General features: G+C 52.3%; 1 protein-coding gene across 1 annotated transcript in view; it reads right to left on the minus strand.

The window, feature by feature from the left end:
- The window catches only part of SMC1A (structural maintenance of chromosomes 1A), a 68,150-nt gene that overhangs the window by 14,298 nt on the left and 29,438 nt on the right, over positions 1–24,414 (minus strand). The window contains exons 11-21 of the mRNA XM_060251915.1: positions 21,558–21,737; positions 19,136–19,282; positions 18,067–18,204; positions 16,456–16,572; positions 13,315–13,421; positions 13,028–13,169; positions 11,140–11,285; positions 7,375–7,528; positions 7,170–7,280; positions 4,593–4,749; positions 40–194 (exon numbers count right to left, since the gene is read on the minus strand). Of these exons, the coding sequence (XP_060107898.1) occupies positions 40–194; positions 4,593–4,749; positions 7,170–7,280; positions 7,375–7,528; positions 11,140–11,285; positions 13,028–13,169; positions 13,315–13,421; positions 16,456–16,572; positions 18,067–18,204; positions 19,136–19,282; positions 21,558–21,737 (1,554 nt within the window). The remainder of the gene's footprint in view (positions 1–39; positions 195–4,592; positions 4,750–7,169; positions 7,281–7,374; positions 7,529–11,139; positions 11,286–13,027; positions 13,170–13,314; positions 13,422–16,455; positions 16,573–18,066; positions 18,205–19,135; positions 19,283–21,557; positions 21,738–24,414) is intronic.

The following is a 24,414-nucleotide window of genomic DNA, read 5'->3' on the forward strand; positions in this document are numbered from 1 at the left end:
TAACCCCATCGGGCATCCTGCAGCCGGGTCCGGCCTCACCTGGGCACTGCTGTTGCGCGACAGGGCCTTGTAGATCTCATCGATGTTGGTGGCCACCGACTCGAAGCAGGAGTTGAAGCGATCGAAGCGCTCCTTCTTGATCTGCTCGAAGGCCTGCTTGGCTTTCTTGGCGCGCTTCCGGGCAGCTTCGAATTCTGTGGAGGGGAAAGGAGAGGGGTGGCAGTGAGCGAGCTTTTCCAACGGGAGAAGAAGAAGAAGATGAAGACAAAGATATTGGATTTATATCCCGTCCTCCACTCCAAAGAGCCGAAGAGTGGCTCACAATCTCCTTTCCCTTCTTCTCCCACAACAGGCACCCTGTGAGGCGGGTGGGGCTGGAGAGGGCTCTCACAGCAGCTGCCTTTTCAAGGACAGAATCTCAGAGCGGCTCACAATCTCCTTTCCCTTCCTCTTCCACTAGACACCCTGTGAGGTGGGTGGGGCTAGAGAGGACTCTCACAGCAGCTGCCCTTTCAAAGACAGAGTCTCAGAGTGGCCTACAATCTTCTTTTCCTTCCTTCCCCACAACAGACACCCTGTGAGGTGGGTGGGGCTGAGAGGGCTCTCCCAGCAGCTGCCCTTTCAAGGACAGAGGCTCAGAGTGGCCTACAATCTCCTTTCCCTTCCTCCCCACAACAGACACCCTGTGAGGTGGGTGGGACTAAGAGGGCTCTCCCAGCAGCTGCCCTTGCAAGGGCAGAGGCTCAGAGTGGCCTACAATCTTCTTTTCCCTTCCTCCCCCACAACAGGCACCCTGTGAGGTGGACGGGGCTGAGAGAGCTGACAGCAGCTGCCCTTTCAAGGACAACTCTGCGAGATCTATGACTGATCCAAGGCCATTCCAGCAGGTGCAAGCCGAGGAGTAGGGAATCAAACCCGGTTCTCCTAGGTAAGACTCCGCACTCATAACCACCACACCTAACTGGCTCTCCCAGGTTTTTTTTTTGAGCCTGTGGGCACTTTTGGCAGTTTCACACAGGGTGGTGGGCGCAACTACAAAATGGCTGCCACTGGAGGTGGAGCCATCAGCAAAAATGACTGCTGCAGGAGGCGGGGTTATGTACACATAGGAAGCTCCAGTGCAGGAGAGAGGAGGGGTAATTTAAAAATACACTGGGAAAAGGAAGTGAGAGGGAATAAAACAAATACAGTGGTGGCAGCCAGTGTTCCCTCTGAGCTGAGTTAGTGTGAGCTAGTTCACAGGGTTTTTTTAGCCTCTGGCTCACACATTTTTGTTTTAGCTCAGGAAAAACCGTCCCAGAACAAGCTAATTTATACATAAATCCAGCATCCAACTATGATCATGCTACAATTCTGTGAAAGCACATGAGACAGCGCCTTTTTGGTGGCAGCCCCACATTTACTGGAATAACCTCCCAAGGGAGGTACGCTCCCAGCCCCTAGCTTTAATGCCAACAGCTCACAAGAATTTTTGCTCACAAGACTCCACTGTGTAGAGGGAACACAGAGGGTAGTAGCTACCACTGAAACGCTATTTTAATTTGCACTGTCCATCGGATCTTTAGCAGCCAATCAGAAGCCCTGTTGGGCAAAAGACCCACCCACTTTCTAAAAGCACACATTGGGCCTCAAGAATGGTGTCGGCTTGCACCCACAGGACATCGTGCTGGCCACTCCTAATGCAACCACCAGGGCCATTTTTGTAGCAGGAGCTCCTTTGCATATTAGGCCACACACCCCTGATGTAGCCAATCCTCTAAGAGCTTACACTAGGCCCTATAAGAAGAGCCCTGTAAGGTCTTAGAGCAGGGGTGTCGAACTCATTTGTTATGAGGGCCAGATCTGACATAAATGAGACTTTGTTGGGCTGGGCCATGTGTGTACCTATTTAAGATTAGGTAGCAGAGAGATAAAATTTTAAAGGACACTGTGGAGAAACGCCATCTTAGTTGGGAGGGAACATGAAACTACTAAGCAGGCTTTGGCCTAGCCTCCCTCCTACCCCCCTCCCTTCCAGAGCCAAACCAGCAACTCTAGGGGGAAAGCCTCCTAGAGAGGCAGGAAGTTCTTTTGTTCTTTGCATTTTGAATTATTTGAAGAGAGGCAGTTTGCAACTGGCGCTCAAAGGAGGAGGTTGGGAGCATGGGGGCTCCTGCTTGGGGGAGAGGCCTGCTCAAGAGGAAAAGGACCCCAGGCAGTCAGACGGAGTAAGTTATCCACAAGGCAGTGCACGTTTAGACCAGGGACAGTAGGATGCGCTTAAAACCACCTTTATTTTGTCATGCTGTTTGCTGTGCGGGTGCTGTGCTGTGCTAACCTTTTACAGGCAACTGTTTTCGTTGTACTTTTCTTTTCTGTCCTTTTTCTCTTTTAATTAAATATTTTTGCTGTTTTGAATGCTGGCAGTCAAATCTGTACCACATAGATCCCCAACCGCCTTAGACCACGTTGCTTTATGAAGGGGGCCCCGGGGAAGGGGGAAGGCATGCAGTTGGATAAGGTGCCAATCCTCCAGGGGTTTCCCAAAGAAGTGCTGAGGTCTCTGTGATACCCAAGTACAGGGTGGCAGAGGACCTTGAGGCCTGGCCTCATAGCTGGAGAGGGGGATTGGGAGTCCTGTTCCTCTCAATCTGAACCCCTAGACTGAGCAGGTGGTGGCAGCGAGCCCAAGTGGCAGGAGGAGAAATAACTCCCTCCAGGAGTTGGCGACTCAATAGGGAGTGGACGGGACCGGGTCTGAAGGCAGAATCGGGCCGGTTCCGTCACAGACACAAACACAATTAAAGATTTTTTTTTAAATCAAATAAAACATGCTTACAACATTAGCACTCGTTGGTCTTAAAGGAGCTTTCTTTGTATCTCTCCCATGGGATCCAGGGAACAGGGCAAAGGAAGCACTGGCTCTTTCCCTCCCTCCCCAGGGGACCAGGAGGGGAAGGAGCCTCAACAAACAGAGAAGATTGAGGTTTTGCTCTGTAGTTCTTATGTGACTGAACAAGCCTTGCAAAGCAAGCTGAGGTGCAGAAGGAAGCAAGAGAGGGGGAGAAGGAAGCAGATGACAGCCAGTTGCTCGGGGGCCTGATAGGAGCCCTCCTGGGGCTTGATTTGGCCCCAGGGCTGCATTTTTGACACCCCTGTGTCACGACTCGGGGGGGGGGGTGTCTTACCAATTGCTGCCACCACTCTGGGTTAAGGGTCTCCCTTGAGAAGGCCCATAGTACCCTCTCGAGCCCTTCCAGGCCTCCCTTAGCTTAGGCCAAATAATGGGAGTGAGCAGCAGGCAGAGTTAACAGAAATAAGGTATATTTTAAGGTCGGTGCAATATAACAACCAAGGTGCATAAAACAGTAAAAGAGTGACAGGGAAAACAACCAAATGCCCTAACGCGTCTGAACTTACTGTCCCTACTGTTTCAGTAAGACCTAGCCTACTCACCTTACCTCACAGGGCGAGGATCTCTCCCTGGCAGCAGCTCTTCCTCAGCTCTGCCTCCTAGGTAAAGAACACCCACTTCCTGGGCTTGGCCTTTATATATTCTCTTCACAGGCCCCATTCTGGGCCTGTTTCCCTCCAAAACCCTCGCTACCCAATCAGAGGGACAGAGGGGCTCCTGGGAGATGTAGGCTTTTCCCAGTAACTCCTAAGCAGGCTTCCCTGGGACCCTCAGGCCTTGCTAGGCCCAGGATCATGACACCTTATCTTAGAGGATTGGCTGCATCTAGGGTTGCCAAGTCCAATTCGAGAAATATCTGGGGACTTTGGGGGTGGAGCCAGGAGACACTGGGGGCGGAGCCAGGAACAAGAGTGTGACAAGCATAGTTGAACTCCAAGAGAGTTCTGGCCATCACATTTAAAGGGACAGCACACCTTTTAGAATGCCTTCCTTCCATAGGAAATAATGAAGGATAAGGGCACCTTCTTTTGGGGCTCATAGAATGGGACCCCCTGGTCCAATCGTTTTGAAACTTGGGGGGTATTTTGGGGAGAGGCACTAGATACTATATTGAAAATTTGGTGCCTCCACCTCAAAAAACAGCTCCCCCAGAGCCCCCGAAACCTCCAGAGCAATTTCCCATTATACCCTATGAGAATCGATCACATAGGGAATAATGAAGACGTTTCCCTCTCTCCCCCCCCGCCTCTTTCTGGCGAGTCTGAAGCAGCGGATCGGCCTCTCTACTCACCAGTTGCTGCCAGCTTCTTCACAGAAACACAGACACACCATCCTAAATTGAAGCCTTTCAAGTCAAGCCTCCGGAGGTGCAAAGGCACATGGTCCTTGGCGGGCGGGGCTCCCTCTCCCCACCCCCGCCAGCCAGCTGATTGGAGGCGGGAAGCAGCCTGGGAAAACTGAAGAAAGGCTGCTGTGATCGGGGCTGGGTGGGAAGGGCCGCCATCCCCCCCCCCCCCCGCTTTCCAGATTTTTGGCGAGCGGGGGGAGAAGGCTCCAAATCGGGGGTCCCCCGGCTAGGCGGGGGATTTGGGAAGCCTAGCTGCATCAGGGGGTTGTGGCCTAAAATGCAAAAGAGCTCCTGCTACAAAAAGAAAAGAAAAAAACCCTGGCGACCACCCATCGGGAAGGGAGCCGGTACCGTCGGAGGTCTCCTGGAACTTGTCGCGCACGCTCTCCAGCTTCTCCATGGCCTTCATGTTCGGGGCGGCGATGCGCTGCAAGATGCTCTGCTGCTCGTTCAGCTTCTGCTGCAGCTGGTTCATCTCCTGCTTGATCTCGTCTTCCGCCTGAACGTCCTGCAAGGGGGAAGTGTCGCGAGGCGAAGGGGACTCCGCCGGTCCCCAGCCCCAGACACCAAGCATTGCAAGAAAAGGGTCAGATTGGAATGCGAGGCCCATCTCTATCTCTCTTTGCGTCTAGCTTGGTGAAACCCAGGGCTTTCTTTTGTAGAGGGAACTCCTTTGCCTGTTAGGCTGTGCGACCCTGATGCAGCCAATCCTCCTGGAGCTTACAGGGCTCTTAGTGCAGGGCCTACTGTAAGGTCCAGGAGGATTGGCTACATCAGGGGGGTGCGGCCTAAGATGCAAAGGAGTTCATGCTACAAAAATAGCCTTGCCCTGATGTAGCCAATCCTCCTGGAGCTTACAGGGCTCTTAGTGCAGGGCCAACTGGAAGCTCCAGGAGGATCAGCTACATCAGGGGTGTGTGGCTTAATATGCAAAGGAGCTCTCCTAGAATTCTGCCCCTGATGTAGCCAATTTTCCTGGAGTTTACAGGGCTCTTAGTGCAGGGCCTACTGGAAGCTCCAGGAGGAGTGGCTACATCAGGGGGGCGTGGCCTAATATGCAAAGGAGCCCTTCTAGAATTCTGCCCCTGCAGATTAGGCCACACACCCCTGATGTAGCTAATTTTCCTGGAGTTTACAGGGCTCTTAGTGCAGGGCCTACTGGAAGCTCCAGGAGGATCGGCTACATCAGGGTTGTGTGGCCTAATACGCAAAGGAGCTCTCCTAGAATTCCACCCCTGCATATTAGGCCACACACCCCTGATGTAGCCAATTTTCCTGGAGTTTACAGGGCTCTTAGTGCAGGGCCTACTGGAAGCTCCAGGAGGATTGGCTACATTGGCGGACTGGGGGGTGGCCTAATATGCAGAGGAGCTCCTGCTGCAAAAATAACCTTGCCCTGATGTAGCCGATCCTCCGAGAATTTCCAGGGCCCTTCATACAGTAGGCCCTGTCAGAAGAGCCGTGCAAGCTCTTGGGAGGATCAGCTACATCAGGGGGAGTGTGGCCTAATATGCAAAGGAGCTCCTGCTGCAGAAAAAGCCCTGGGCTTTCTTATGCCGGCTGCTTGTTGATTTCCTGCTCAGAATTTGAGGCACTCTGGATAATATAGATCAAATTTGGGACATCCTTGATCGTTGAGCCCTGCCTAAAATGGTCATGAACAGGGTTTTGTTTTTGTTTTGCAGCAAGAACTCCTTTGCATGTTAGGCCACACCCTCCAAAAGCTTACAGGGCTCTTAGTACAGGGCCTACTGTAAGTTCCAGGAGGATCGGCTACATCAGGGGTGTGTGGGCCAACTTGCAAAGGAGTTCCTGCTACCAAAAAAAGGCCCTGGTTGAGAGTAATCCAAGGAAGTGGGTGTGGACACGTAACCTCATACTTTGAACAAAACGTTCCTGGTCCCAGGGCTTTTTCTGTAGCAGGAGCTCCTTTGTAGATCTGGCCACACCCCCTTGATGTAGCCAATCCTCCAAGAGCTTACAGGGCTCTTTGTACAGGGCTTACTGTCAGCTCCAGGAGGATTGGCGACATTGGGGGTGGGGGTGCAACCTGATATGCAAAGGAGTTTCTGCTGCATCACTGCCCCAGACATAAGAGCCTAGGAGAAGCCATGTTGGATCAGGCCAATGGCCCACCCAGTCCAACACTCTGTGTCACACAGTGGCCAAAAAACCCAGGCACCATCAAGAGGTCCATCAGTGGGGCCAGGACACTAGAAGCCCTCCCACTGCTGCCCCCCCCAAGCACCAAGAATACACAGCATCACTGCCCCAGACATAAGAACATAAGAGAAGCCATGTTGGATCAGGCCAATGGCCCCTCCAGTCCAACATTCTGTGTCACACAGTGGCCAAAACCCAGGTGCCATCAGGAAGTCCCCCAGTAGGCCAGGCTGAGACTTGATGGCACTTTCCACCCAAATACTTTAGGTGCTCCCAAAAGCAAGGGGTGGAAAGAAAAAAGACCAAGTCTGAAAAGGGCAGGAAAAGCTGACTCTTGAATACAGAACCTCAACAATGATCAATGCACCATACAAACTCCACAGGAGCAGGAAGCAGATGTGAGGGCTTCTAGTGTCCTGGCCCCACTGATGGACCTCCTGATGGCACCTGGGGTTTTTTGGCCACTGTGTGACACAAGAGTGTTGGACTGCATGGGCCATTGGCCTGATCCAACACAGCTTCTCTTATGTTCTTATGCCTTTAGAAGGCCTCTGGTGAATCACTGCATCTCTTAGACAGCTGACAAAACGGCCCCTAAAGTGGTAGCCAGTGGCAAGCAAGAATCGCCTCTGGGTGACCAGGCAATTCTCGCTTGCCTTAAATAATGTAAAGGTGAAGCTAGACGGCCGTCTTGCCCTCTGGAGGTGGCCAACCTGCCAGGGCAGGAAAAATGTGCTCAGCGCCCTCTAGTGGCAGAGCTCTTACCTTCAGGTCCTCCGAGAGGTCGCTGTAGTCGATCTCGATGAGAGCTTCCCGGGCGTACATGTTGGAGGTCCTCTGGGAACTGCTGGCCACCTCCTCCCCCTGGGAGCTGCCCTGTGCCCGAGGGGGAAGAAGAATCGCTGAGCTTCCCGTCCCGCTCTTGCCCCTGCTGCCCGCACCACCCCCGGGCACTGCCCCTCCCGCGGACCTCTTCCTGGCTGATGTCGTCCATGGTGCCCTTGGAGAGAGGCAGCTTGATGTCCTGCATCTTGCAGGCCTGGAGGAGGTTGTGGCGGTCGCTGCGCTTCTGCTCCAGCTTGGTCTCGATGGCCGTCACCTCCTTCTGCAGGTGGGTCATCTCCCTGCGGCCGGGGAGAGGGAGAGGGGGGAGAGGGGGGAAGGAGAGGGGGAGAGGGGGGAGGGGGAGAGGGGGAAGGGGAGAGGGAGAGGGGGGAAGGGGAGAGGGAGGGGGGGAGGGGGGAAGGGGAGAGGGAGAGGGGGGAAGGGGAGAGGGGGGAAGGGGAGAGGGAGAGGGGGGAAGGGGAGAGGGAGAGGGGGGAAGGGGAGAGGGAGGGGGAGGGGGAAGGGGAGAGGGAGAGGGGGGAAGGGGAGAGGGGGGAAGGAGAAAGGGAGAAAGGGGGGAGGGAGGGGGAGGGAGAGGGGAGGAGGGAGAAAGGGGGAGGGAGAGGGGAAGAGTGGGGGAGGGAGAAAGGGGGAAGAGAGGGAGGGAGGAGGGAGGGAGAGGAGGGGGAGGGAGGGAGAGAGGGGGAAGGGAGAGAGGAAGGGGGAGGGAGGGGGAAGGGAGGGAGAGGGGAGGATGGGGAGGGAGAAAGGGGGAGGGAGGGAGAGAGGGAGAGAGAGGGAGGGGGAGGGAGAGGGGAGGGAGAGGGAGGGAGAAAGGGGGAGGGAGAGAGGGAGGGAGAGAGGGGGAAGGGGCAGGGAGGAGGGAGGGAGAGGGGAGGAGGGGGGAGGGAGGGAGAGAAAGAAAGGAAGAAGGAAAGAAAGAAGGAAGGAAGGAAAGAAAGAAAGAAAGAAAGAAAGAAAGAAAGAAAGAAAGAAAGAAAGAAAGAAAGAAAGAAAGAAAGAAAGAAAGAAAGAAAGAAAGAAAGAAAGAAAGAAAGAAAGAAAGAAAGAAAGAAAGGGAGGGAGGGAGGGAGGGAGAGAAAGAGAGATGGGGCGTGAGAGGTTGGCATCCTTGGGAAGACTGGCCCCATCTTGAGGCCAGCAAGCGATGAGGAATCCCAGCTACGGCAAGCAGGGAGGTGGTTGGAGCCTCTTCCCTAGGAGGAAAAGCTGAAGAGTCTGGTATTTTTCTGTTTAGAAAAGAGATAACTAAAGGGGGACATAATTGAAATTTATAAAATGATGCTTGAGGAGACAGTTGACAAAGAGAACTTTTCCTCCCTCTCCCCAAAAGCCAGAACTCGAGCGCATTCAATGAAGCTGACGAGTGGTAGGCTCAGAACAGGCAACAGGAAAGACTTCTTTACATAGAGAGTGACTAGATGGGCCCTCCCTGGTCTGACCCAGCAGGGCTCTTCTGAGGTTCTTCTCAGAGGAAGGCCTCAGCCTCTCTGCCCTGTCGTTGGCCCTCCAGAGGAACTGGCTGGCCACTGTGTGAGACAGGAGGCTGGACTAGATGGACCCTCCCTGGTCCGACCCAGCAGGGCTCTTCTGAAGTTCTTCTCAGGGGAAGGCCTCAGCCTCTCTGCCCTGTTGTTGGCCCTCCAGAGGAACTGGGTGGCCCCTGTGTGAGACAGGAGGCTGGACTAGATGGACCCTCCCTGGTCTGACTCAGCAGGGCTCTTCTGATGCTCTTCTCAGGGGAAGGCCTCGGCCTCTCTGCCCTGTTATTGGCCCTCCAGAGGAACTGGCTGGCCCCTGTGTGAGACAGGAGGCTGGACTAGATGGACCCTCCCTGGTCTGATCCAGCAGGGCTCTTCTGATGTTCCTCTCAGGGGAAGGCCTCGGCCTCTCTGCCCTGTTGTGGGCCCTCCAGAGGAACTGGCTGGCCCCTGTGTGAGACAGGAGGCTGGACTAGATGGACCCTCCCTGGTCTGACCCAGCAGGGCTCTTCCGATGTTCTTCTCAGGGGAAGGCCTCGGCCTCTCTGCCCTGTTGCTGGCCCTCCAGAGGAACTGGCTGGCCCCTGTGTGAGACAGGAGGCTGGACTAGATGGACCCTCCCTGGTCTGACCCAGCAGGGCTCTTCTGAGGTTCTTCTCAGGGGAAGGCCTCAGCCTCTCTGCCCTGTTGTTGGCCCTCCAGAGGAACTGGATGGCCACTGTGTGAGACAGGAGGCTGGACTAGATGGACCCTCCCTGGTCTGACCCAGCAGGGCTCTTCTGATGCTCTTCTCAGGGGAAGGCCTTGGCCTCTCTGCCCTGTTGCTGGCCCTCTAGAGGAACTGGTTGGCCACTGTGTGAGACAGGAGGCTGGACTAGATGGACCCTCCCTGGTCTGACCCAGCAGGGCTCTTCTGATGCTCTTCTCAGGGGAAGGCCTCAGCCTCTCTGCCCTGTTGCTGGCCCTCTAGAGGAACTGGTTGGCCACTGTGTGAGACAGGAGGCTGGACTAGATGGATCCTCCCTGGTCTGACTCAGCAGGGCTCTTCTGATGCTCTTCTCAGGGGAAGGCCTCAGATTCTCTGCCCTGTTGTTGGCCCTCTAGAGGAGCTGTCTGGCCACCGTGTGAGACAGGAGGCTTGACTAGATGGACCCTGATTGGTCTGATCCAGCAGGACCTTTCTTATGTTCTTATGCTGATCTAGCACAAGGGCTTAGCTCTGTTCCAGGCATGAGGAGCATGGGTGAGGTGAGGTGGGGTAACAGAACACTGCTCTTGGGTTGGTGGTTGTGTTCACATCTCTTACCTGGGGCTAAAAACTACCTTGAACGGGTCCCAAATGGACCCTCCACATACACATGCAGTGGTCTTCTGAATGCCAGATGGTGTGTTGTGGGGGGGGGGGCTCTCTGGTGGGGCTGCAAAGATGGAATCCCATCCGCCAGAGAAAGCCAGCCTGGATGGACTCCTTGCCCAGCTCTGAGTCAGCCCATGATTTCTATGCTTTAGAATCACAGAGTTGGAAGGGACCTCTAGGATCATCTAGTCCAACCCCCTGCACAAAGCAGGAAACTCACAAACACCTTCCCCTAAATTCACAGGATCCTCATTGCTGTCAATGGCCATCTAGCATCTGTTGAAAAACCTCCAAGGAAGGAAAGCCCACCACCTCCCAAGGAGGAAGCCTATTCCACTGAGGAGCCGCTCTAACAGTCGGGAAGTTCTTCCTAATGTTGAGCTGGAAACTCTTTGGATTTAATTTCAACCCATTGGTTCTGGTCCTCCCTGCAGGGCCTTCTTCGGCCATCTAGTCCAACCCCCTGCACAATGCAGGAAACTCAAAAACACCTCCCCCTAAATTCACAGGATCCTCATTGCTGTCAGATGGCCATCTAGCCTCTGTTGAAAAACCGCCAAGGAAGGAGAGCCCACCACCTCCCGAGGAAGCCTGTTCCACTGAGGAATCGCTCTAACAGTCAGTAAGTTCTTCCTAATGTTGAGTCGGAAACTCTTTTGATTTAATTTCAACCCATTGGTTGTGGTCCTACCTTCTGGGGCCACAGAAAACAATTCCACCCCATCGTCTATAGGACAGCCCTTCAAGTACTTGAAGATGGCGATCCTATCACCTCTCAGCCGCCTGCTCTCCAGACTAAACCTGCCCAGCTCCTTCAACCTTTCCTCACAGGACTTGGTCTCCAGACCCCTCACCATCTTCGTCGCCCTCCTCTAGACCAGTTCCAGCATGTCTCGATCCTTCTTAAAATGTGGTGCCCAAAACTGAACACAAGACTCCAGGTGAGGTCCTACCAGAGCAGAGGAAAGTGATTTTTCTTTCTTCCAGCCTTGAGCATTTGATAAGGTTATAAACCCAGAAGCAGGGCCCCCAAGATCCCCCGCTCGCTCACTTGTTGGCGCCCCCCAGCTTCTTGCGGATCTCTTCCATCTCGTGGTTCTTGTCGTTCACCTCCGACTTCTTGGCCAAGTGCTGGTTCTTCAGATCTTGCAGCTGCGCCATCGTCTCGTCGATGATCTTCATGTGCCGCTGCTCCTCCTGCGCGGGGATGGGAGGGGGGCGGGAGAGACAGGAAGGTCAGCAAAAGGGAGGACAATGAACAAGCCCCGCCCCGTAATGATAGCTCCGGCACACCGGTAACAATAGCTGAGGCACACCGGAGGGAAAGTACATGCCTTCTGTCTCACTTTTACCCAGCCCTCCCTGGAAGGAGCTCAGGACAGACGATATGGCTCTGCCCGCCATTTTATCTACACAAAAGGCCAGTGAGGTAGTTTCAGGAGCTATTTTGGCCTAAAGTAGGAAAGTGAGAGGCAGGAGGGAGAGGGGAGGAGGCGGGAGGGAGAAAGGGAGGGGGAGAAGGAGAGAGGGAAAGAAGGAGAGGGGAGAAGGTGGGAAGAGAGAGAGGGAGAGGGGAGGAGGGGGGAGGGAGAGGGAAAGGGGGAAGGGAGAGAGAGAGGGAGAGGGGAGGAAGGGGGAGGGAGAGGGAAAGGGGGAAGGGAGAGAGAGAGGGAGGGGGGAGGGAAAAGTGGGAGGGAGAGGGAGGGAGGGGGGAGGAAGAGAGGGAAAGAGGGAGAGGGGAGGAGGGAGAGCTTACAGACTGAGAGATCCAAGATGGAAGCTTTTGAGAGTCAAAACTGATGAAGGCCTCTAACAAAGGCAGCTTTCTGACTCCTGAAAGCTTCTGCCCCGGAAATCTTTAAGATTTGAGTATCCTGGCACCTTAAGAGACCGATAAGATTTTCAGAGTGAGAGCTTTCAAAAGTCAAAGCTCTCTGCATCGGATCTGGAGAAATGTCAGCTGAGGGGGTGTGGCATGATCGAGGTTTACAAGATTACGCACGAGATAGAGAAAGCTGTCCTTTTCTCCCTTTCTCACAATATGAGAACCTGTAGGCATTCAATGAAATTGCTGAGCAGTCGGGTTAGAACGGATAAAAGGAAGTCCTTCTTCAAGCAAAGAAGGAATTCACTGCCATAGGAGGTGGTGGCAGCTGCAAGCACTGACGGCTTCAAAAGGGGATTGGAGAAACATCTGAGCAGAGGTCCATCAGTGGCTATTAGCCACAGTGTATTGATGGAATTCTCTGTCTGGGGCAGTGATGCTCTGTATTCTGGGTGCTTGGGAGGGGCAACAGTTGGAAGGGCTATGCTGCGGATTATTACGAATGGAACTGAAAGCAAACCAGCCAGTATTGTAATGCCCCTGTATAAATCAATGGTGCGGCCTCATTTGGAGTACTGTTTTCAATTCTGGTCACCGCACCTTAAAAAAGATATAGCTTTGGAAAAAGTGCAGAAAGGGGCAACTAGAATGATTAAAGGTTTGGAACACTTTCCCTAGGAAGAAAGGTTGAAACGCTGGGGGCTCTTTAGCTTGGAGAAACGTCGACTGCGGGGTGACATGATAGAGGTTGACAAGATTATGCATGGGATGGAGAAAGTAGAGAAAGAAGTCCTTTTCTCCCTTTCTCGCAATACAAGAACTCCTGGGCACTCCATGAAATGGCTGAGCTGTCGGGTTAGAACGGATACAAGGAAGTCCTTCTTCACCCAAAGGGTGATTCACACGTGGAATTCAATGCCACAGGAGGTGGCAGCAGCTGCAAGCGTAGCCAACTTCAAGAGGGGATTGGATCAACATCTGGAGCAGAGGTGCATCAGTGGCTATTAGCATCACTGCCCCGGACAGAGAGTTTCCCTCTCTTAAGTTCTAGCAAAGGCTCTCCCACACATTCTCCATCTCCCCAACCGGACTGCCCAGGGCTCTCCGTTCTCACCTTCTTGAGCTTCTCTATCTCGGCCTCGTCCTTCTTGACCGTCTGCTCCCACATGTGGACTTTGTCCTGATCTTCCTTCAGCTGGTTCTTCTCAAAGTCCAGCTGGATGCCCAGCCGCGTCTTCTGGTTCTCAAACTCCAACCTGCGGAGGAACGGGGGGCGGGGTGGGGGTGGGGAGAGAGGTGAGCCAGGACTCGCGTCCGAACCTCCTCCAGCGCACTTGGCCATGCTATCCCCGGGGGACTTGGGCAGCAGCGACAGGGACAGATGCGAACGGGAGTCGGTACCTTTTCTTGGCAATCTCGTTCTGGCGTTTCACCTTCTCCTCCTCAAACTCCCGGATGTTCCGCACCCCGATCTCCCGGCAGAACTCTTCAAAGACTTCGTCTTCCACCTGCAGGGGATGGGAAGGGAGGGACCGAGGATCAGACATCCGGCAGGCGACGGAGCAAGGGGCTGCTTGTTTCTCGATGAGCCATCTGCTGTGGCACACCCGGGCGGTGGAGGAAGGTCTGGAGAGTGTTCTAGGGCGGGGTCACAAAACTGGGGCTCTTTCACGCACATTGTGCAACTCACAAAACCCCCACCACCCCGTTGGCCATCTCGGGGAAGACATTTCTCACTTTAAATCACTTCTCCGACTCAACCCAGCCAGCAGCGTGGAGAAGACAATTTGCTATTGCTTTCTTTCCACCTCTCCCTCCCTCCTCCATCTGTCTGCCTGCCTCCCTGTCTTGCAGCTCTCAAACATCGGACATTTATTCTATGTGGCTCTTATGTAAAGCAAGTTTAGCCACCCTTGCTCAAGGGCAGGGGTCGCCAAACTGCGGCTTGGGAGCCACGCGTGGCTCTTGCACACATATTATGTGGGTCTTGAAGCCCCCACTATGCAGTGGGCCAGCTTGGAGAAGGCGTTTGTCTTCTTAAATCAAGCCAGCCAGCAGCATGGATAATGTTAAAGTTAAGCTGGGTTTCACATCGTAACAACACCATCAACTTGGCTAAGTGTTCAGCTGCTCAAATTAAACAGTTTTTCTTTGCAAGGGGCAACCAATTAGTTCCAGCAGCTATTAAAGTATTCAAAGCCAAAACGCTTGCCCAAATCCTCTATGGTATCCCTATATGGATCTCAGCTTTTACCAGGAAAGTGGAGGGCATTCAAGCCTCATTCTTTAGACAAATTCTTGGTTTGCCAAAATGCGTGTCCTACTTTGCTCTCTGCTCTGAAGTGGGTCAGTCTTTGGTGGAGACAAAAGCCTGGATTGCAGTGTTTAAATTCTGGCTCAAAATTCATTTTAGAACAGATCCCAACAGCCTTCTTGCACACATATTATGTGGGTCTTGAAGCCCCCACTATGCAGTGGGCCAGCTTGGAGAAGGCGTTTGTCTTCTTAAATCAAGCCAGCCAGCAGCATGGATAATGTTAAAGTTGCTTTCTTTCCATCCCTCCCTCCCGTGGCTCTCAAACATCTGATGTCCACGTCTTGTGGCTCTCAAAACATCTGACATTTATTCTATGTGGCTCTCACGTTAAAGCAAGTTTAGCCACCCCCATTTCTAGGGTGTGCCACCGCTTCTCTCCTAATACAAGACAAGGAGTCAGTGTTGACTGGAGTGAGCCCCAGAATATGCCCAAGCCAGTTTGGTGTAGTGGTGAAGTGCGTGGACTCTTATCTGGAAGAACCCAGTTTGATTCCCCACTCCTCCACTTGCAGCTGCTGGAATGGCCTTGGGTCAGCCATTGCTCTGGCAGAGGTTGTCCTTGAAAGGGCAGCTGCTGTGAGAGCCCTCTCAGCCCCACCAACCTCACAGGGTGTCTGTTGTGGGGGACAAGTTGTCCTTGAAAGGGCAGTTTCTGTCAGAGCTCTCTCAGCCCCACCTACCTCTCAAGGTGTCTGTTGTGGGGGAGGGGGGAAGGTAAAGGAGATTGTAGGCTGCTCTGAGACTCTGTCCTTGAAAGGGCTGCTTCTGGGAGAGCTCTCTTGGCCCCACCCACCTCACAGGGTGTCTGTTGTGAGGGAGGAAGGGAAAGGAGATTGTAGGCTGCTCTGAGACTCTGTCCTTGAAAGGGCAGCTGCTGTGAGAGCCCTCTCAGCCCCACCCACCTCACAAGGTGTTCGTTGCGGGGGACAAGTTGTCCTTGAAAGGGCAATTTCTTTCAGAGCTCTCTCAGCCCCACCCACCTCACAGGGTGTCTGTTGCAGGGGACAAGTTGTCCTTGAAAGGGCAATTTCTTTCAGAGCTCTCTCAGCCCCACCCACCTCACAGGGAGTCTGTTGCAGGGGACAAGTTGTCCTTGAAAGGGCAATTTCTTTCAGAGCTCTCTCAGCCCCACCTACCTCTCAAGGTGTCTGTTGTGGGGGAGGGAAGGTAAGGTAAAGGAGATTGTGAGCCACTCTGAGACTGAGATTCAGAGTATAGGGTGGGATATAAATCCAATATCTTCTTCTTCTTCCACCCATTTCAGGAGCAGAGAGGCAGAGAAGGAAGCTCACCTACCACTGCTGATCGACCACACTGAAGAGCAGCCCCACAAATATGGGAAGACCCCACCCTGGAAGGTGAAAACACCCCTCCTCCCCATCCTTTCGACCTTTAGGAGGCAAATGAAGACAGCTGTATTTAAGACTGTAATTTGATGAAAACAGTCCTAAATTTGTGATTTTTAAATTTTGGTTTCACTTTTTTTTTTTAAACGTACTCCTTTTTTGTGATTTATTGAGAGAAGAGGAGGGGAAGATTGGATTAACACCTCACGCTTCACTTGGGAGTCTCAGAGCAGCTTACCACCGCCTTTTTTCTTCCCCTCCCCACAACAAACATCCAGTGGGGCGGGTGGGGCTGAGAGAGCTCTGAGAGAACTGCTCTTGAGAGCACAGCTCTGTGAGAACTGTGACTGACCCAAGGCCATCCAGCCGGCTGCACGTGTAGGAGAAGCGGGGAATCAAAACCAGGCCCTCCCAAATTAAGAGGCCGCCGCTTAACCGCTACGCCAAACCGGCTCGCAATATTGTACGCTGCCTTGAGATCTGCAAGGAAGAAAGGTGGCTTACAGATACTTGAAAGCATGGGTGGCCGATGGTAGCTCTTCAGGTGTTTCTTGCCTACAATTCCCATCAGCCCGAGTCATTGGCCATGCTGCCTGGGGCTGATGGGAGTTGTAGGCAAAAAAAAAAAAAACATCCGAAGAGCTACTCCTGCTTTAAAGGAACAAACTCCAGCCTTCCTGGGAACACGGTTCGAGAATTGCCATGGCAGACAATGAAGCTCAAGAGAAAGTCCTGCATCCCACCATCATCCTTCCCGGCTGCGGCCTTTCCCCGCCAAACCAGCATCCCCCGCAGCTTCCTGCCTTGTCCCGCTCAGCCTGCTCAACTCCCACCGCCTTCCAGCCGTGCCCCGCCCCTCCCCGCCCCCATCTGCCGCACCTGGTTCATCTTCTCTTTCAGCTCCTTCATCTCCCGCTCTCTCCCCTGGATGATGCGCTTGATGTCGTTGATGCGGGGCCCAAAGTTGGCCAGTTCACTTTCCAGCTTGGACTTTTCCTGTCGGGGAGGAATGCAGGATTAGTGGGAATTTTGTGTGTGTGTAGGGGGGGGGGGGGGAGCCAGGCTAGAGACCCTCTTCCAAAAAAAGCAAACGTGCAGCTGCCTTTCGACTGAATCCGCCCACTGAAGTCAGTACTATCTGCTCAGGATCTCAAGCCAAGGTCTGTCATATCACCTACTGTTTGGCCCTTTTGACTGGAGATGCTGGGGACTGAACCTGGGACCTTCTGCATGCCAAGCAGAGGCTCTGCCACTGAACCAAGGTCTCAGGTCAAGGTCTTTCCCATCCCCTCCTGCCTGGTCCTTTCACCTGGAGATGCCGGGGACTGAACCTGGGACCTTCTGCATGCCAAGCAGAGGCTCTGCCACTGAACCAAGGTCTCAGGTCAAGGTCTTTCCCATCCCCTCCTGCCTGGTCCTTTCACCTGGAGATGCCGGGGACTGAACCTGGGACCTTCTGCATGCCAAGCAGAGGCTCTGCCACTGAACCAAGGTCTCAGGTCAAGGTCTTTCCCATCCCCTCCTGCCTGGTCCTTTCACCTGGAGATGCCGGGGACTGAACCTGGGACCTTCTGCATGCCAAGCAGAGGCTCTGCCACTGAACCAAGGTCTCAGGTCAAGGTCTTTCCCATCCCCTCCTGCCTGGTCCTTTCACCTGGAGATGCCGGGGATTGAACTTGGGACTTTCTGCATGCCAAGCAGAGGCTCTGCCACTGAGCCAGTGTCTCAGGTCAAGGTCTTTCCCATCCCCTCCTGCTTGGTCCTTTCACCTGGAGATGCCAGGGATTGAACTTGGGACTTTCTGCATGCCAAGCAGAGGCTCTGCCACTGAGCCAGGGTCTCAGGTCAAGGTCTTTCCCATCACCTCCTGCCTGGTCCTTTCACCTGGAGATGCCAGGGACTGAACCTGGGACCTTCTGCATGCCCAGCAGAGGCTCTGTCACTGAGCCAGGGTCTCAGGTCAAGGTCTTCCCCATCACCTCCCGCCTGGTTTTTCTAACTGGAGATGCCAGGGATTAAACTTGAGACTGAAAAGCAGATTCCGTACCACTGAGCCATGGCCCTTCCCCCCAAACAGAACGGCTCTTTCAGCCCCTTGGGGAAACGGGGAGGACTGGGGACCCCTGGCATAACTGCTCTGGAGAAAATAGCTTCCTGACCTCAAAGTGGTGAACAGCATTTCCCTGGGCGTGTAAGAAGGGGCCATGAAAACTAAGCACTGCCCACCTTCTTGTGATCTGCCTAATCCGCAGGATCAGCATTGCTGTCAGAGGGCCATGTAGCCTCTGCTTGAAAACCTCCAAAGGAGGAGAGCTCATCACCGCCCAAGGAACTGCTTGTTAGGAAGTTCTTCCTAACTTCTAGCCAAAACTCTTCCGATTTAACGGGAGTTTAATGGGAGTTAATACGATTCGATGGGAGCGCCTCCCGTCCACACAAGTAACTTCCGGAGCTGCCCTGAAAGTCAAAAAGGCCCGGCGAGCCGCACACCTGGAGATTGAGAGCGAGGTGACGGGTCTTGGTTTGCTCCAAGTCGCTCTGGGAGTATTTCAGGCGCATCTGCAAGCCGTGGGCCTGGGACTGGACCTGCCGCAGCTCCGCCTCCTTCCTCTTGGCTTTCATTTGCTCCTGGGGGAGGAAGATGGGAGAGAACCAAAGAAAGCCAGAATGAGAAAAAGGGGACTCTCTTACTGGTTGTCGTGCAGCCGACTCTGAAGCAAAGCAACTGCAGGATGGAAATAAAGAAGAAGACCGCAGATTTATACCCCGCTCTTCTCTCTGAATCGGTCTCAGAGCGGCTTACCATCTCCTATATCTTCTCCCCCCACGACAGACACTCTGTGAGGTGGGTGGGGCTGAGAGAGCTATCCCAGAAGCTGCCCTTTCAAGGACAGCTCTGCGAGAGCAATTCCAGCAGCTGCAAGCGGAGGAGTGGGGGAATCAAACCCGGTTCTTCCAGATAAGAGCCCGCGCACTTCACCGCTACACCAAACTGGCTCTCAAGGTCAGAAAAAGGATAAAAGCTCAGAAGAATAAAAGAAGAACCCCCTAGATCTTCCCTAGGAAGCCAAAGGACACCACAGCCAACAAGTCCAACAAGCGAGGTTTTTAAAACACCAAGGCTGTGATCGCACACCCTAAATAATCCAGTTTCAATCCACTTTCAAACTGGGTTTTGCAGTTCACACTGTAAAACTCAATTGGAAAGTGAATTGAAAGTGGATTGAAACGGCATCATTTGGCGTGTGCGATCACAGCCTAAGAGCAGGTCCTCTAAAAAAGTGTTCTTTTGCAGGCTGTTTGAAGAACTGGAAGCAATTTGGCAGGGGTGGCCAAGGGTAGCTCTCCAGATGTTCTTTTGCCTACAACTCCCATCAGCCTCAGCCATCAGCCATGCTGGCTGGGGCTGATGGGAGTTGTAGGCAAAAAAAAACATCCGAAGAGCTTCCATTGGCCACCCCTGCCCCATGGCATCTTGATGGGATCCCACCAGTTCCCAGGCGACTAGCTCTAGAGGACACTGGGGAAGGCATCCCGCAATGCACAGAGCAGGCCCAACCTTCAGCTCCTCCGTCAGCTTCTCCTTCTTCTCCTTCAGCTTGTCCACGGCCTTTTCGTCCCACCGTCTGGCCTTGGCCTTCAAGTCGCTGGCTCCTCCCGAGATCACCCCCGACTTCTGGAACAGGGTTCCGTCCAGGGCGACGGTCTGCAGCGGGAAAAGAGGGCAAGGGAGCGTTCAGCGGGGAGTGGGGCGCCTGGCAGAAGGCGTGAACGAAGAAGATGGGATGCCAAAGACGGTCAGAGAGGCACGTACAGCTAATGACGGCTACAGATGAAGGGCCAATACACTGGGAATGTCACGGCATGCTCCGTCGTAAAGGGAAGGGCAGATTATTCTACTATCTCATTGTGCCACAGAAACGTTTGCCTTGCAAGAGAGAGAGACAGAGAGAGGCAGACAGAGGGACCAGACAGACAGACAGAGACATCGTGCAAGATCTGAGCCCTACAGATGAAAATGGAGATGCGCGTGAGGAAATTGATGAGGGTTTTTATTACGTATGACTCAGCGAGTAACAGATAATACACATTTAACGGTGCATCTGGTAACTGCGGCAAGAATTCTTGATGCCAAAAGTTGGAAACAAAAGAGGGTGCCAAATATGGAAGAGTTGATAGAGAAAATTCAAAGTACAGCGGAATTAGATATTTTAACGACACTTTTGAAGGGCAAATCGAGAGGAACGGCAGTAGAAAGACGGGATAGGCTACAGAACTGGTTACCCAACTGGGAGTAGGAAATTTTTCGGCAAATGAGGAAAAATGGGTATAAATCAAAGGGAAATTATGTTTTGTTCAATTCTAAAGCCTATATAAACTACCTTCGTTCTGTTTTATGTATATAGGATGAATACGAACGATATAGTTTTTTTTTTCCTGCATATGTATTAATTAATAAACTAGAAATATTATTGGGGGGGAAGAAATAGATGAGGGGTTAGAGAAAGATTTCCAAAGGCCGATCATGGGGGGAACAGTTGCATTTAAGAGCTCTTTGCTACTTATTTAATATAATTTTTATAATTATTATAAACATTTCAGTGCTGCCTTTCCACCCAATCAGGGTCCACAAGCCAATGAACATAAAGCACATTAAAACATTTGAACAATTAAATATAGTTTAAAAATTATAAAATAATTCAATTAAAACACTTCAATGAACCACAGAAGGAAGGCCAGTAATTGTCACCGAACTCTCAGACAAAACAAAACAAAAGTCTTCATCCGCGAGGAGGACAGCTGGATTTATACCTCGCCCTTCCTTTGGAGGCTGTGGCTTACAATCTCCTTCCCTCGCTCTCCCCAAACCAGACACCCTGTGAGGAAGGCGGGGCTGAGAGAGCTCTGACAGAAATTGCTCTTGAGAGAACAGCTCTGAGAGAGCTGTGATTGACCCAAGGTCAGCCAGCTGGTCATGTATGGAGAGGAGCGGGGAATTGAATTTAGTTCTCCAGATTAGAGTCTGCGCACTTCACCACTACTCCAGACTGGCTCTCCTGGGGAAGCAGTGCCAAAGTTTTGGTGCCACAACTGAGAAGGCCTTTCTCAGGATGCTGCCTGTCTCAATTCAGAAGGCAGCGGCCACAGAAGCAGATCTCTATTGTATAACCTGGGCAGTATAATAACAAGAGACATCACCCTGCCAACAAAAGTCCGTATAGTCAAAGCGATGGTATTCCCAGTAGTAATGTATGGTGTGAGAGCTGGACCATAAGGAAGGCCGAGCGCAGAAGAATAGATGCTTTTGAGCTGTGATGCTGGAGAAGACTCTTGAGAGTCCCTCGGACTGCAAGAAGATCAAATCAGCCAGTCCTAAGAGAAATCAACCCAGACTGTTCCCTGGAAGGTCAGATGCTGAAGCTCAAATTCTTTGGCCACCCAATGAGAAGGGAGCCCTCACTGGAGAAGACCTCGATGCTGGGAAAGACAGAAGGCAAAAGAAGAAGGAGACAGCAAAAGAGGAGATGGCTGGACAGCGTTACTGATATAACAAATACGAATTTGAGCAGACTTCGGAGGAGAAATCTTGCCTTCACGCAATCACCGGCTTAAATTAAGATTTCTCCTTCGGAAGCCGACATCGGTGGAAGGACTCCGTTTGGAATTTACTTTTGAGTAGTAAAGGATTATATTAATATACAGACAGCGTAAAGACATCAGTGGAAGACCTCCATTTGGAATTTACTTTTGAGTAGTAGTATTCCTTATAGACTTTTTGGAATTTTACAGAGTCATCCTTGGGAACTGTGTTTTTGCTTGAGACTTTATGCTCTCTATGTGATTTATGTCTTTGGGATGTCTTTTGGATGCTTTTGCACAATATAATATCTAGATTTTAATAAATTTGTCAAACTGTATCTTGTATTTTTGACAGTCGTTTTAGGTTTCTGTTCCACCACCACGGCAACGAATCCTCCCACCTTGTGACGTTGGTGCCCCCCGAAAGCGATGCGGCGAGCGTCCTCCACGTTGTCGCACACCAGGGCATTGCCGCAGGCGTACTGCAGGGCCTTCTTGATGTGAGGCGGCTCGTAGCGGATGACGTCGATCACCAGCTTGGCCCCTTTCAACTCTCGCAGTTTCTCGTCGGTGGGCTTCACCTGGGAACAGGGGGATGGAAGAGGTGGAAACCAGGCAGTGTAGAGACACGTTTATAATGTATGTCACATGTTCAAAAGTAAATCGGGTGGATAGGAACGCCTCTGGGAAAGACCTGTCCTCAGTTTAACCCAGACTTGCAAGCAATTGAGCAATTAACAGACAGCATTTCTTGCCTTATGGTGCTCTCGCCTTCATTCTCCCGTTCTGACGTGTTAAGAACATAAGAGAAGCCATGTTGGATCAGGCCAATGGCCCACCCAGTCCAACACTCTGTGTCACACAGTGGCCAATATATGTGTGTGTGTGTGTATATATATATACACACACACACATATATATATACTGTGGCTAATAGCCACTGATGGACCTCTGCTCCATATTTTTATCCAATCCCCTCTTAAAGCTGGCTATGCTTGTAGCTGCCACCACCTCCTGTGGCAGTGAATTCCACATGTTAATCACCCTTTGGGTGAAGAAGGACTTCCTTTTATCCGTTTTAACCTGACTGCTCGGCAATTTCATTGAATGCCCACGAGTTCTTGTATTGTGAGACAGGGAGAAAAGGACTTCTTTCTTTACTTTCTCCATCCCATGCATTATCTTGTCAACTTCTATCATGTCACCCCGCAGACCCCGCAGTCGACGTTTCTCCAAGCAAAAGAGCCCCAAGCGTTTTAACCTTTCTTCATAGGGAAAGCCTTCCAACCCTTTAATCATTCTCGTTGCCCTTTTCTGCACTTTTTCCAATGCTATAATAGCCTTTTTGAGGTGCGGTGACCAGAATTGTACACAGTATTCCAAATGAGACCGCACCATCGATTTATACAGGGGCATTATGATACTGGCTGATTTGTTTTCAATTCCCTTCCTAATAATTCCCAGCATGGCGTTGGTCTTTTTTATTGCTGCTTTATTGGTTTCCCACACAAATGCTATCCAGACCAAGTGTTCTGTCAGTTTGTTAATTTTACTCTTTTGCCATTGGATTCTAACTTTGTACCCCTTTGCAAGCTTAACCAATGACCCCCCCCACCCCCGCTGTACGTAGCTCTGCTCACTGTACCCCATTCCACTGTCTGATGAAGGGTGCACACACGCGAAAGCTGACATTCTGAATAAAACCTTGTTAAGTTTAGGGAGAGTTGCTTCCGGTGGGAATCACAAGTGCTCCAGCGAGTAAAGCATGGATGGGAAGAAGAAGAGAAGATGACATTGGATTTATATCCTGCCCAATACTATGAATCTCAGAGAGGCTCACAATCTCCTTTCCCTTCCTCTCCCACAACAGACTCCCTGTGAGGTGGGTGGGGCTGAGAGAGCTCTGACAGAAGCTTCCTTTTCAAGGACAACCTCTGCGAGAGCTATGGCTGACCCAACGCCATTCTAGCAGGTGCAAGTGGAGGAGTGGGGAATCGAACCCGGTTCTCCCAGATAAGAGTCCGCGCACTTCACCAAACTGGCTCTCAGAAGAAGGAATTGGATTTATACCCCCAGCCTTCTCTCTGAATCAGAGACTCAGAGTGGCTTACAATCTCCTATATCTTCTCCCCGCACAACAGACACCCTGTGAGGTGGGTGGGGCTGAGAGAGCTCTCACCGCAGCTGCCCTTTCAAGGACAACCTCTGCCAGAGCTATGGCTGACCCAAGGCCATTCCAGCAGATGCAAGTGGAGGAGTGGGGAATCAAACCCGGTTCTCCCAGATAAGAGAGCTCTGGCTGACCCAAGGCCATTCCAGCAGGTGCAAGTGGAGGAGTGGGGAATCAAACCTGGTTCTCCCAGATAAGAGTCCACGCACTTCACCACGACACCAAACTGACTCCTTCCCAAAAAGGACAGAGAGAAAGGCCCCTTCCCAAAAAGGACAGGCTAGCATACGGGTCCCCAACGCGGGTGCCAGGGCATCTGCCAGCACCTTTCTTGGCACCTATCAAATGTTTTTTAGGAAGTGAGCAGGGCACGTTGGCGTTCCTCACCAGCAGGACTTCTGATCGGCTAAGGAAGATCCGACTGGCGATGAACATTAAAAAAATAACAGTTTCAGCGGCAGCTGCCACGACAGTGTTTGCTTTATTCTCGCAGCCCTCTTTCCTAGCGTATTTTTAAAAGTCCCTCTCTGCTTCCCTGTGCTCAGTGTTTCTGTTTCGCCACCCCCTGGGGCAGCCATTTTGTGTTCAGCTCTGCCTCCCATGGAAGCCATTTTGTGGCTGTGTCCACCACCGCCTTGTGTGAGAATCCCAAGGGTGTCCACAGGATCAAAAAAAAAATAGCTGAGGAGCCCACCCAGGCCTAGCGCAGTGTATTACCTAATAACACTCCCATCAACCCCCGTATTTGCATCCCACCCTCTCCCGCAAGCAGCTCAGCCGCTGAAAATGGAGCCATCTTGTTTACCTCTTTACAGTGACCTTGTTTGGCTCACAAACGATTAACCCCGCCCCTAAGCAGTCATGGCAGAGCAGCGATTCACCCCGACACTCCCCAGTCTGAGCTAAGGGACCTGTGCCTGGGTTTTTTGTGGCCACTGCATGACGCAGAGTGTTGGACTGGATGAGTCACTGGCCTGATCCAACATGGTTTCTCTTATCTTCTTATGTCTGGGGCAGGGCAGCTCAATATTCTTGATGCTGGGGGTGGGAAGGGAGAGTAGTGGGAGGGCTTCTTGAGATCTAGCCCT

This window comes from Heteronotia binoei, chromosome 13, assembly GCF_032191835.1.
Source record: "Heteronotia binoei isolate CCM8104 ecotype False Entrance Well chromosome 13, APGP_CSIRO_Hbin_v1, whole genome shotgun sequence".
Lineage (NCBI taxonomy): Eukaryota > Metazoa > Chordata > Lepidosauria > Squamata > Gekkonidae > Heteronotia > Heteronotia binoei.